A 13,224-nucleotide genomic window follows, 5' to 3' on the forward strand; every position below is an offset into this window, starting at 1 on the left:
CTGGGTCCTGCCCATGGTGTGTCTTCCCCAGTCCCAGGTCCTTCCGGACAGGTGCAGTCGGGCCGTGTTGCTTCGGCAATAGGCCCGACTCCGGCTTGGATGGAGGACTGACGGACGTCCTGCGTGAGCTGACGAAGAAGAGGAAGGCGTCATCTTCGTCTTCGTCTGTTGCTGCCTCTCTTCCCCTTCGACTTCTAAGGCCCATAAGCCGAAGAAGAAGAAGGCTGCCCCCCTCCCCCCCTAAGAAAAGTCTCCTTCGGGAACTTCTAAGGGCCCGTCCCACCTCGGTGGGACGGGGGGTCCTTCTGCTGGTCCTCCTGCTCCTTCGGAAGGGGGCGGGGGCCCAGTCTCCCCTTCCGTAGGAAGAGATAGCCGGGGAGGGGCCAGAAGGAGTATCGGTTTAGCTCGGTACTTCCTCGCCTGGTTGCTAGCGGCGATGCCGCTACGCCAGGTTTCCGGCTCGGTCTCTCGTTCGCGGGAGATCCCGAGTGTACGCTCTCCCTGGGAGACCGTGCAGCCAAAGTTTAAATCGGCGCCAGATTGTTTTCGCTCGCGCCAGACCACGGCACGGAGCAGAAGGCGGCGAGAAAACCGCTCAGGGTGACTCTCGCCAGGCCCAGCGGCCGCTCTCGCAGCGACCAGCTGGGTAACCCGGGTTTTGTTATTCCCCCTAAGAAGACTCCTTCGGGAACTTCGAAGGGCTCGTCACATTCCGGTTGTGACGGGGGGGTCTTCTGCTTGGTCCTCCTGTTCCTTCGGGAACGGGGCCCCGTCTCCCCTTCTGAGAAGAAGAAACGGGGACGGGGACCAAGGGTGTGCCTGGCTACCGCTGGTACACCCTCGCCTGGTCTTGGCAAGCTCTGCTGCTAAGCCAGTAACAGCTCGGTTTCTCGTCCGCGAGAAGTTCCGAGTGTATACGATCTCCTTCGGGTGACCGTGCAGCCAAAGTTAAGACGCCTGAGTTCGTTCAGCGTCATGACCGAGGCACGGAGCAGAAGACTGTCGAGAGCCGCTCAGGTTGACTCTCGCCAGGCCAGCGGCCGCTCTCGCAGAGACCAGCCGGTACCTCGGGTGGACGTGACGGTCTCTGACGGGTTGGCCACGGGCCCTGAAGGCTGGGAAAAAAAAGAGTCCCCCAGGTAACAAAACCCCCTCGAACCGACGGTACCAGCCTCGGCTGGTACCAGCGGTTTGACGTGCCGCGGAGGACGCTCACCGGGTCTCACGGCGAAAGCGAGCTCTGCAGGTCACCTGACCGCCGCTCCCACAGGGGGACCGGGCGGATACGGTGACCAGCAGCAGCTCGTCTGACGCACGGGACCGGGGTCGACGTGCTCAGTCGAGCCGCTCGCCACAGGTGAGCGGCACGGGCCAGGCCTGCAGATCGATCCCCACCGCGGGTTGGGTTGGTGATCGGCTTGCAGCCCCCCACGTACGCTGGTCCTGCCAGCGAAGGGGCGGGGGGGAGCGTTTCAGGTCTGTCTCTCCACTACCTCAACTTTCCTCGGGCCTACACCGGGCAAGAGCGAGGTAGACTAGAGTGATGTGAGCAGGTGCACCGCTCACGATCCCGTCACGACGCCGCACGTGCCACGTATGGTCTTAGGACCAAACCAGGACGTACGCGCAAGTGATTGGACGGCGACCGTCAGGGGGGAGAGGGGGGTGGGAGCGTCAGTTCTGTCTCTCCGATACTTCAACTTCCTCGGCATACGCCAGGAAGAGCGGGTATTATAGGAGTGATCGTGAGAGATGCGCCGCTCACGATCCGTCACGACGCCGCAAGTGCCAGGTTGGTGCTTAGGACCAACCAGGACGTACGCGCAAGTGATTTGGAGGCAACCGTCAGGGATCTGTTGCTGGTTCCTTCTTCTGAAGGAGGAGGGTCCTGGGAGCTGCGCTTGTTGGAGGGACTGGACGGTCCTACTCCTCAAGACCGCTGTAACTTCCGAGATTCAGAGTAACTTTACCCCAGGTGGTATTGCACTGATTCGTCAGCACAACAACCGGGGGGGAAGGATCGGCCGCTCCCACAGCAGGAGCCCATGTCTCGCGCGAGTCGTTTTGGGGCCCCGAGAGGGAACCCAAACCGACGGTGGGTATGCCGGCGATTGGAGCTTGCCGATTCTGTCTTGAACAGTCTCTCTCGTCTCCGACAAAGAAGGCTCTCTTCAGTTCTGGCCGGTCGATCAAGCTACTTCACCTCTACTGCGACAGCGGCGTTTCTACGTGTCTTCGGACACCGTATTTAAATACGCCTTCGGTCTCCTGAGAGGTTTCGCCTCGACGAGGACTGGAATGAGTCGGGGACGGTACTCGGCTCTCTCCTGTCAGGTGTCGATCAGCCCCACCCCCCAGACGACGTTCACAGTGGCGGCAGACCCTTACCTACAGTGAGAGTTCGTAAAAAACGAATCCTCGGGAAAAACGTGTTTTCTCCTGACGATACGTTTTTTCCCAGACTCTGAGAGGCCATCGCCGCAAGGCGATGGCTGCTCCTACTCTTCTCCAACTGCTAGTTCCACTGGGAAGGCGACGCGAGTATCCAATTCCTCCCCCCATTCCCTTCCCTCTCTCCTTACGGCTACGGAGGGGAAAGGGGAAGGATCCTACAGAGATTTTCTCGTAGGATCCCACGTTGGGGACTGCGCTACCAGGGGGGACCTTCGGGTCCTACCTGACGTAAGCCCCGGTAGTTTGAGGAGGATCCTGCCCCATTTCTCGATTTCTACGGGAATCGAGAGGGACCACCAGCCGATATCGTTTGAACGAATCGGTGGGGGTTTTCGCAGACTGCTTAGAATTCTACAGAATTTCTAGCGCATTCAGGTTAGAGTTTTTCTTACGATCTCCAAACACATAGGCGAGACCACGGTCCAAAGTGAGCGAGACGAAGAATCCCCCGATATGTTACACGATAATCGGGAACCTCGGCCTATGCTTCCGAATTCCGGGAATTTCTAGCATTAGGAAAGAAGATGCTGCTGAAAGAGACTATCTCACAGTAGGAGGCGGACCAACCTGGAATAGAGAAGAACGGACGGGAATATCCAGTTTGGCTGGAACTATCAGTCTTAGTATCTGTTCACCATTGAAGCTTTCCTTCGAGGAAGACTTCTCCTTCACTCTCTTTAATAGAGAACGAAGGTGGTTCGATCTCCAATCTTATTTTGTTTTCTTGAAGGAAAGAATTTAGGATGGAGAATCGTTTGTTCAGAATCCTACAAATATACTACGTATATTAAACCTTGCGACATGATTCTGCTAAGCAGTTGAATGGTCCGAGGGGTAGGCGCATATCCTGGTTATCTACGGATTGCGACTTAGACGAAAAGTATTCTAATTGAACTGCAACCCGGGTTGCCTGCAACCTCCCAGGAGTTTCCAGTTTCAATTTTATATACTTATGGTGTTGTCACAACAAACCCATTTAAGCTTTTATATTTACCGAAATTCGTTTTTCGCTTTAAAATATAATTGCTCGAGCATATCTTTTTTTATGCTCGGTGGGTTCTAGCCGAACGCATTCTTTCGTGGAAAGGATTACTTGGCAACTCAGGATGACGAGTCAGCGACAGCTACTGCGTATTGAATTGCCAGAGGCATTTCAGTATCAGCTGCCGCTTTGAGATAGACGGTTGTTTAGTCATTTCTACCTGCTTTGATTGATAACAATATCTCTGCCCAACAATCACGACTTAAGTCTCTGATTAACGGGGATTCTCGCATACATGAATGACCATCTACTGCTGTGAAACGCTAGTATCATCGTCTTCGGTATTGCGAGAATTTTAAACAGAGATATCTATTCGACTCTCTCTTTCTGTTTACCGCACGGTAACAGAATTCTGTAATAGTCTCTTGCTGCATCGTATCCCGATAATGCGAATGATTTTTTGCGGAATCTGAGTTTGTCCTCAAAATATCTATTGTATTCGGAGGTGTACAATTGTTCATTGTTCACCCCGGATTAGCAGATGTATTGAAAGACATCGCCTACTCCCCACACAGCCAGCTCTACTTCCAAACGTTCAGCCCATGAGAAGCAGTTCTTCAAGCGGCTCTCCCCGTGGGTTTCATTACTGAAGAACGCCCCGCTTTCATTGCACAACGGACAGCAATGAAATGGCGGTTAGCGTTTCAGTCATTTGTAAGCCACAGGTTTAGAATCTTGGATTCCTTCTCTCGATTTCAGCTGGAAGACGTAGGTTGCATTCATGCCTACCTTCGTCTTCAAACGTTCACATATGTTGTTTCTCCTTAAGCTGAGATTCCAACTTCTATGAGATTTTCTTGCCATCAGGACCTCGGTCTTTTGAAGGCAAATTGACTTTCGCCCTTTGAGCTTATGCATTAGAGAATCATCGCCGCGCCGTCCGGCATCGGTGACTAACAAATATTTTATTTTGTTGGTCTCTCAGCCCATAACTCTTTAAAGGGCGAAGGTCACGTGACTTACCCGATGCTTGGACAACTTGCCCTACTGATTCCGAAACCAGTCAGTCGGCAGCTGTCAGAGCGCCCGAGTCAGTTACGAACTATGCGTGGGGACTTAGTTCGGTTGTTCCAGAGCAATCATTACTTCGTCCCTTAATAGCTTGTCAGTATGAGTACTGTACATAACCAAAGTCGAGAAAGAGGGATAGGTCATACGACTATTCCCTTCTTTTCGTCTTAGGTAACTGCATGACTTCTCTTGAGAAGTCAAGCACAAAGGGATGGGATTTTGTGAGCTCGATTTCGTACCGATCTTCGTAGCGAAGACTCAGAACCCTTCAGTAACTGACGATTGGTTCGAGTCCTTCACAATACCTCCCTAATGGACTTCACCGCCCCTCCGATACGAAGCTATGCTGCTTTGTCCCTGTGAAGGTGCGACGGAGCTGTCTGAAGAAAACTCGACACCCAGGATGAGTGTGGACGCCTCTTCATCATTTCTCTCGCGTTCCGCAAGAACTTCTCCGTGGCGCAGGTAATGAAGGCAGGCGCCTGGTCCAAACCGGACCGCATGCACTCCTTCTACCTTCAGGATATTGCCCACAGTTCCTTGGATCTTTTTCCTTGGGAACCGTGGTGGTTGCTCAACACGTTGTGTAGTTAAACCCAGTCCCTCGCAGGCTGAACAGCATCGAGTTCCTCTGTGACCGTAAGAAATGGATGAGGAATGAGAGTGTGACTGGCTCCTCTTCCCATCTTTTTCTTTTTCTTTCCCTACCTTTGGGTAGAGGGACACGGTCGTCACCCTGCTGGGTAAGGACGAGATGCAGGTGAGCTACTCAATAGAGCACCATCCTATCCCTTTCAGTAGGGATAGGTAGTAAATATCCACCACTTCCTCAACAAGGGGGAGGAAGTTTGGATGCCAATTGAGACAAACCCCATCATTTTATGATTGTCTCTTGCAAAACAGGAACAAGTTCTTGCTTGCTGCGTACGAAGAGATACGCTGCCCTCTCTCTTAGTACTGGCCCAGAGGTCTGACCATTGATCTGCGGTGCACACCCCGATCAATCGGACAGAGGCTTGGATCCCTCCCTTGCTCTTACGACCAGGGAGGCACTCCAGGGTTGGACGAACACCAGTCTAGTTCACCAAAAAAGACTCAGATTCCTCCCACCAAGAAGTGAGTCTTCCTATTGTTAAAGGACCGAGGGTTTGTATTACGTATCGGAACAAATGACAATTTGTCGAAAATTGCATTTTCCTAACTATACAAACCTGAGGTCCTTTACATATAGTCCCACCTTCATGCCAACCCCTCACTCTGCAAACTTTTTGCATGGGCCTAAAGCAAAAGTGATTCTTCACCTCTCGGGCGCGCGGGAGCGCGCACGATCGGACAAGCAGTTAACTACCGTTCTCCCCTTGTTCGAAGCTTACGACCGTCCCAGCTGCCGCTAGTTACCTTCCTATTGTAAAGGACCTCAGGTTTGTATAGTTAGGGAAAAATGCAAATTTTCGACAAATTGTCATTTTTGAAATATTTGCATATAAATCTTGATAAATAGAAAAAACCACGTTCGGTCAACTTTGACTCTACCGAAATGGTCGAAAAAAAAAAAACGCAATTGTAAGCTAAAACTCTTACAGTGTAGTAATATTCAGCATTTATCTTCATCTTGAAACAAATTCGAAGTCTCTAGCAAAATATTTAGATTTATGGTGAATTTAAAAAAAAATCTTTCCTTCCCTCCGCTCGCGGATTGTCCGAAAGCCACAAATCTCCGGAAATGCGACGTACCATTCTCGGAATATTTGCTCCGTTTCATATTAGGCATTTCATAGAGTCTTATATATGAAAATGTGCGCAATTCCATGAGAATAAAACGAAAAATATTTGAAGGCTGTAGCTTTTTCTTATTTCCGAAAATAATTGCATATAAAAAATATATATATAAAAAAAAATTCGACATTCGGTCAACTTTAACTCGTCAGATATGGTCAAAAACTGCAATTGTAAGCTAATACTCTTACAATATAGTAATATTCAATCATTTGTCTTCATTTTGAAAGAAATGGGAAGTCTCTAGGACAATATTTAGATTTATGGTGAATTTTTGAAAAAAATATTTGTTTACGTCCGCGCGTTACGAATTAATGCATTATTTTGTGATTATATTTTCTCTGTTTTACTTTTATCATTTTACAATGTGTTATATACCAAATTGATCGCAATTTAGTGTAAATTACAACAAAATAAAAAGTAAACTTGTTACCTTTAACCGTTTTGCGCTCAGCGCGATTTGAATAACAATTATATATGAAATTTTCGTTTTTGTGGTATCATATATCGCATTATTTATATATGATAATGATACTTTTTTCATTTCTGATGGTTGCATACTAAACTTCAGCCAGTGAAAAAAAAGGAGAAACCAAAAAATGAAACTCTTAATCTTGAAAACTAAGTTGCGCTGATGATTTTTTGAAAAAAAAAATATTTCCGCTTCCGCGCTCACTCTGAAACACCTCCGGCACACAGGAGACAATTTTTTTTTTTACCGCTTCTGCGTAAGAGGGTTAATGCATTTTCAAGATAAAGTAGTGCTGAACAAAATTTTATTAACTTTTTTGTTTTTTGTTTTCTTACTTAATCTGCCTGTATAGGGATGAGTATGCCGTATAAACCGATGGCATTTCTGAATGTGTTGATGTGAGTTAGCAGAGGACCTTGTTTTCTTATCACTTAAAATAGTTGTTTTTCTGGCTTTCTTTATTTTTATGTCAAAATATAAATCCCACACAGAAGTGGGAATCTCTTTATTTTATGACAAAATTATAAATCCTATACAGAGGTGGGGATCTCACAGAACACATATGCTTCATACACTAAATTTTTTAGTAAACTTACTAAAGAAATATTTTCCCTTGTCAGAGCAGCCAGAAGCATGTAGTAGGTGAAACAGTAAAAACTAATGTGTTGTCTTAGTATTCTGTCAGATGCTGCCTCAGAATCTCCATATATTTCAGTATCATTCTTCCTCTTTATATGGAACTTTTTTCCAAGTACAGTAATTGCCCCATTTGTAAAGAAACCTTTTTACTGATTCTCCAGCAGATTTTTGAAAATGCCTTTTATTTACCTCTCAAGCACATTGTAGGTAAGAACTGTAGTAGTGTTCCTCCATGAATTCCTGGAACCACATTATAATTTTATGTTACTATTAACCCTTAAACGCCGAATGGACGTATTAAACGTCGAGTCAAAAATGTCTCCCGTTATACCGAATGGACGTACCATACGTCGACTCAAAAAAAAAGTTTTTTTTTAAATTCGCGGAAAAATACTTATAGGCCTACCAGCCAAAAAACTTTTGAATCACACGCCTTGGGGGATGCTGGGAGTTCACGGATCAAGGCGTTGTTTTGTTTACAATCGTTACGCAGGCACGCAAGCGCGAATTTCTTTCTTATCGCACTAAAAAGTATCAGTGACACATCTCAAAAATTATTTCGTCACTTTGACATAATTTTTGCACCATTTTAAATTATCCTTTACATGAAGTATTATATATGAAAATGTGCGCAATTTCATTTAGAATACAACAAAAAAATACTCATGATTGTAGCTTTTATCAGTTTTGAAATATTTTCATATAAATAACGATAAGTGCCAAAATTTCAACCTTCGGTCAATTTTGACTCTACCGAAATGGTCGAAAAACGCAATTATAAGCAAAAAACTCTTATATTCTAGTAATATTCAATCATTGCCTTCATTTTGCAACAAATTGGACGTCTCTAGCACAATATTTCGATTTATGGTGAATTTATGAAAAAACTTTTTCCTTACGTTCCGCGCGGTTAACTCTTCCGATAAATTTTTTTTGTGCGATTGTCCTAATGTTTGCACCATTTTAAATTTGCCGTTACATAAAGTTTATATATGGAAATGTGCGCAATTTCATGCACAATACAAATAAAAACAACCCATGGTTGTAACTTTTATCAGTTTTGAAATATTTTCATATAAATAACGATAAGTGCAAAAATTTCAACCTTCGGTCAACTTGACTCTACCGAAATGGTCGAAAAACGCAAATTTGTAAGCTAAAAACACTTATATTCTAGTAATATTCAATCATTTACCTTCATTTTGCAACGAATTGGAAGTCTCTATCACAATATTTCGATTTATATGGTGAATTTATGAAAGAAAAAAACATTTTCCTTATGTCCACGCGGTAACTCTACCGAAAAAAATCTGAAATTTTTCTTGCGATTGTCGAAATGTTTGCACCATTTAAAATTAGCTGTCACATAAAGTTTTATATATGAAAATGTGAGCAATTTTATTTAGAATAAAACAAAAAATGATTGAAGGTTGTAGCTTTTCTCTTTTTTGAAATATTTGTATATAAATCACGATAAATAAAAAAAAAACCACATTCGGTCAACTTTGACTCTACCGAAATAGTCAAAAAACGCAATTGTAAGCTAAAACTCTTACAATCTAGTAATATACAGTCATTTATGTTCATTTTGAAACAAAATCGAAGTGTCTAGCACAATATTTAGATTTATGGTAAATTTTAAAAAAACTTTCTATCCCTCCGCGCGCCGATTCGCGGCCGCAAATCTCCGAAATGTGTATGTCGCATTCTCCTAATATTTGCTCCTTTTCATATTAGGCGTTTTATAGTTTTGTATATGAAAATGTGTGCAAATTCATGAAGAATACAAACAAAAATATTTAAAGGTTGTAGCTTTTCTCATTTTTGCAATATTTGCATATAAAAAAAATATACATATAAAAATTTTGACATTCGGTCAAGTTTAACTCATCCGAAATGGTCGAAAACTGCAATTCTAAGCTGAAACTCCTACGGTATCGTAATATTCAATCATTTGTCTTTATTTTGAAACAAATTGGAAGTCTCTGGAACAATATTTAGATTTATGGTGAATTTTTGAAAAAAACATTTTTTTACGTCCGCGCGTTACGAATTCATGCATCATTTTGTGATAATATTTGTTCTGTGTTGCTTTGATTGTTTTACAATGTGTTATATATCAAAATGATCGAAATTTAGTGTACAATACAATGATAAAAAAAGTAACTCGTTACCCTTAACCGTTTTCCGCACAGCTTGATTTGAATACAATTATGTATGAATTTTTTTCTTGTCGCTACCATATATCGCATTATTTATATATGATAATTATATTTTTTTTATTTCTGATCATTGCATACTAAACTTCAGGCAATGACAAAAAAAGGAGCCAAAAATGAACTCTTAATCTTGAAAACTAAGCGCACTGTGATTTTTTGAAAAAATTATTTTTTCCGCTTCCGCGCTCACTCCAAACCCGCCTCGGCATACGGGAGCGGTTTTGGTTTTTAGGGCTACGGCGTAAGAGGGTTAATAGAAACTAGTTTACTTAGCACATTTCTGGACTTTGGTAGAATTTGACCAAAGACGTTAAAGAAGTTTTTCTGCTAGGTAGAAGAGAACAAAAGACACCAATGAAATGTAAAAGCAGAAAGTTTGGGTCATAGCAAGGCACAGTGCTTCATGCAAAATAGTGAGGGGACTCCATTATCATCTTTCATGTGATTGTTTGTTTTAATAGTCAAGAACAAGATGCCACTAAGCTTTACTAGTACAGTGAGGACTTTTCATGATGTAATACAAGTATGTATACAGCATAGATTTAAAACAGTTTACAGGTATGTATACTTAATTTTGATCGGTTTATCTTTGGCTATTTAATAGTTTGGAACTGGTTCATATTACTAAGAGGCTATTTGGCAATGATAAAAGATATACGTTTGGAGTCCTGATTGATGAATTCAGCCTTATATCTTTTTACACAATTTTACATTGCCATATACAAAAGCCAACAACTACTATTCAAAAGACCTCCTTCTCTCCATACTAACTACCACATGTCTGTTGGTCTTAAGAGAAATACAGTGAGTGCTTTTGGCTGGTGAGGTTGGGTTTCCCCCAGTTTTTAGTAAAAATATAATGGCAATAGTAAAAGTATGTAATAAAGTTATGTATGTACTATGAAAGTACATGTTAAGGACTGTTTTTGTATTATGTTCTCTTTTACTAAATGAAACAAATCCTTGCAGACTTAAGTTTGTTTACTATTTTTTTTTATGTATTACAGTATGCTCTCCATGTTTATAACAACTTAGTGTCTGTCGGGAAAAAATATGATCTGCGGCATGCTGGCTACTATGCAATGCGATCTCTCAGGATAGAAAAGTTCTATGCATTTTGGGGTCAGGATCTCGACTCGACAACTACCCCCCTTGAATGTGGTCGAGCATTTCGTGTGAAATTGAATGTAAGTATTACTGAATTTAAGATTTTTCAAATATATTGAAGATTTATACTAACATTTCTTATTTATCAAGTAGTCATTTCTTAGATAGTTTGGTAGATAGTATGTTCAGATTAACATAGACAGTTTTAAGTGTAACTACTTTGGAAGTGGGGCCTTTTTCCTGAAAAATTTCCCTCTTTTTACAGCTACTCAAGTCACCACATTACATACTTTCATTTTACGTAAAATTCACCCGTAGCTAAAAGAAAAAATGAAAGTGCTGTAGATTTTGAAAATGAATGTTTATTCCAAAATGCTTACTTAATCATTTAAGTATAAAGTGATTTTGTTTTATAGTAAATCCCGCATATTTGCGATCTCAAGATTAGCGGACTCACCTATTCGCAAATTTTTCTGTGGAATTTATCGGCAATTTGCAGACTTTGTCTGGAAATATTCACTAATTATCTTTGTTATTTTCATGAATAAATAAATTTTTTGATAAAAAATGATTCACTAATTTTCAAATATTAATATTAAGTTTAATATGATTAAATAATAACATTTATAAAAAATAATTCCTTCTCTCTCTCTTACTGAGGTGAGAGTTCTGCGTACATATGTTTACAGTAATATGTATTTGTTTTGTAAGATAAATAAATGTTTTACCTAATAATAATAAGTATTTGACTATTTAGCTAGCATTTCTGGTGCACATGTGCAGTCGATTATTTTCAGACTTCAGTATTTAGTTGCATGTAAATCGGATGCACGCACAGCTTGTTTTGTTTTGCCAGCTTTCGTTATAAACTCGTGAACAGGCAAGAAATCATACACAATTTTGCTGGAATTAGTCCTGAAATAAAATATGAAAATTAAATATCTTATCTGTATATCATGTAGGGCATCACTACCAGCAGCATTTCCTGTACATTTTTAGGCCTAATAATAATGTAATATTTAGTGGGCAACAAGCTAGCTAGGCTAACTTATACGTGATCATGAGCAAAGTAAATATGATAGGGAGGCTAAGGCCAGGCCTATGGCACCATCCAGCTGAGCTATTTTATTACTAGCTACTAGCCCAACATCAGAACTTAGGAATTAGCCACAGACTTATCGGACCTAATAAGCCGGAAAAAGATGAAAATTCATTGCCTATCGCGAGAACCATTTTTCTTGAACAGTAGTAAAAGTCAAAATGATGATGTCAGTGGCTTTAAATAGCGCAAAACACTTTGGATACATTTGTGATTACGTACGTCTCCTCGGCAGTAATTGACTGTGCATGTGCAACGGAAATACCGACTAAATAGTCATGTACGTAGCCTGCCGCGACACAGCAAAATATCCACTTCGTATTACACATCACAATATGCATCTTTGTATTTTAATAATTTTCATATTTGTTCCGACACGGCATACAAACCTTCGGTCCTTTTACAATAGGAGGAAGGTACTAGCATGGCAGCTGGATAGGTCGTAAGCTTTCGAACAAGGGGTTCGGTAGTTAACTGCTTGTCCGACAGGCGTCGCTTAGCGAAAGCGCGACTGGGAGGTAAACAAACCACTTTTGCTTTCGGCCTGCTGGCGTGTAGACGTGTATCGTCGCTCTCTGCCCGCTTCACGTCGTTGCTTTCGCATGGTTGTGTTTTTCTTTTTCTATTTATCTAGTGAAACTGAAATTGTAAGTACAATCATTTCATATTTATTTCCATTGAATTCAATTGCGAATTAAAGGATCTTGGTTTCTCCACGCCCTCCAATTACCCGAGTGCCGGGTCTGAAGGGCGTAAGTGCGGGAATTCATTTTTCCCCTGAAATGATCCTCGTATGGTGTATGCTCGGTGCTGAGGGCGGGAGCGCTCGCTCCGAGCTTATATTTTGGTTGGAAATGTGTAGATGAAAATCGTAAGTAAGTGCCCTTTTCATTTATATTTTTTTTTAACCTGTATGCTCGTTGCCGAGCGAATGCGCTCGGCACGAAAACTTATTCTGTATGGAAGTGGAATCGCAAGTACAGTATTCTTTTTAATTTTCATATATTTATTTTAATTGTAGCAATACTCATTTTGGATCAGTTTCCGATCTTACCCGGAAATTGATCCTTTCCCCTTTTTATTTGAATGAAGTGAAATCGCAAGTGCAGTTCTTTTTCATTTTCATATTTTATTGAGATTGCATTATTTACTTGGATCAATGTTTCCGCTATTCCCGGGAATTGATCCTTCCCCTTTTTATTTGTATGAAGTGAAATCGCAAGCGCAGTATTCCTTTTCATTTTATTTTCATATATATTTTGCATTGCAATTCAATTATTATGGATCAAGGTTTCCGTTCATAATCGGGAATGGATCCTTTTACCCTTGCGCTCGGTACCGAGGGCGCAAATGCGCTCGATCCGAGCCCTTATTCATTGTGAAGTGAATCGTAATGCAAGATTCT

At 42.1% G+C, this 13,224-nt stretch overlaps 1 protein-coding gene across 1 annotated transcript in view; it reads left to right on the forward strand.

Annotated features, from left to right (window-relative positions):
* LOC135221627 (pyruvate dehydrogenase phosphatase regulatory subunit, mitochondrial-like) overlaps nucleotides 1-13,224 on the forward strand; it is a 128,107-nt gene that overhangs the window by 77,644 nt on the left and 37,239 nt on the right. The window contains exon 15 of the mRNA XM_064259294.1: nucleotides 10,621-10,800. Coding sequence (XP_064115364.1) covers nucleotides 10,621-10,800 — 180 coding nt within the window. The remainder of the gene's footprint in view (nucleotides 1-10,620; nucleotides 10,801-13,224) is intronic.

This window comes from Macrobrachium nipponense, chromosome 3 (assembly GCF_015104395.2).
Source record: "Macrobrachium nipponense isolate FS-2020 chromosome 3, ASM1510439v2, whole genome shotgun sequence".
NCBI classification, from domain to species: domain Eukaryota; kingdom Metazoa; phylum Arthropoda; class Malacostraca; order Decapoda; family Palaemonidae; genus Macrobrachium; species Macrobrachium nipponense.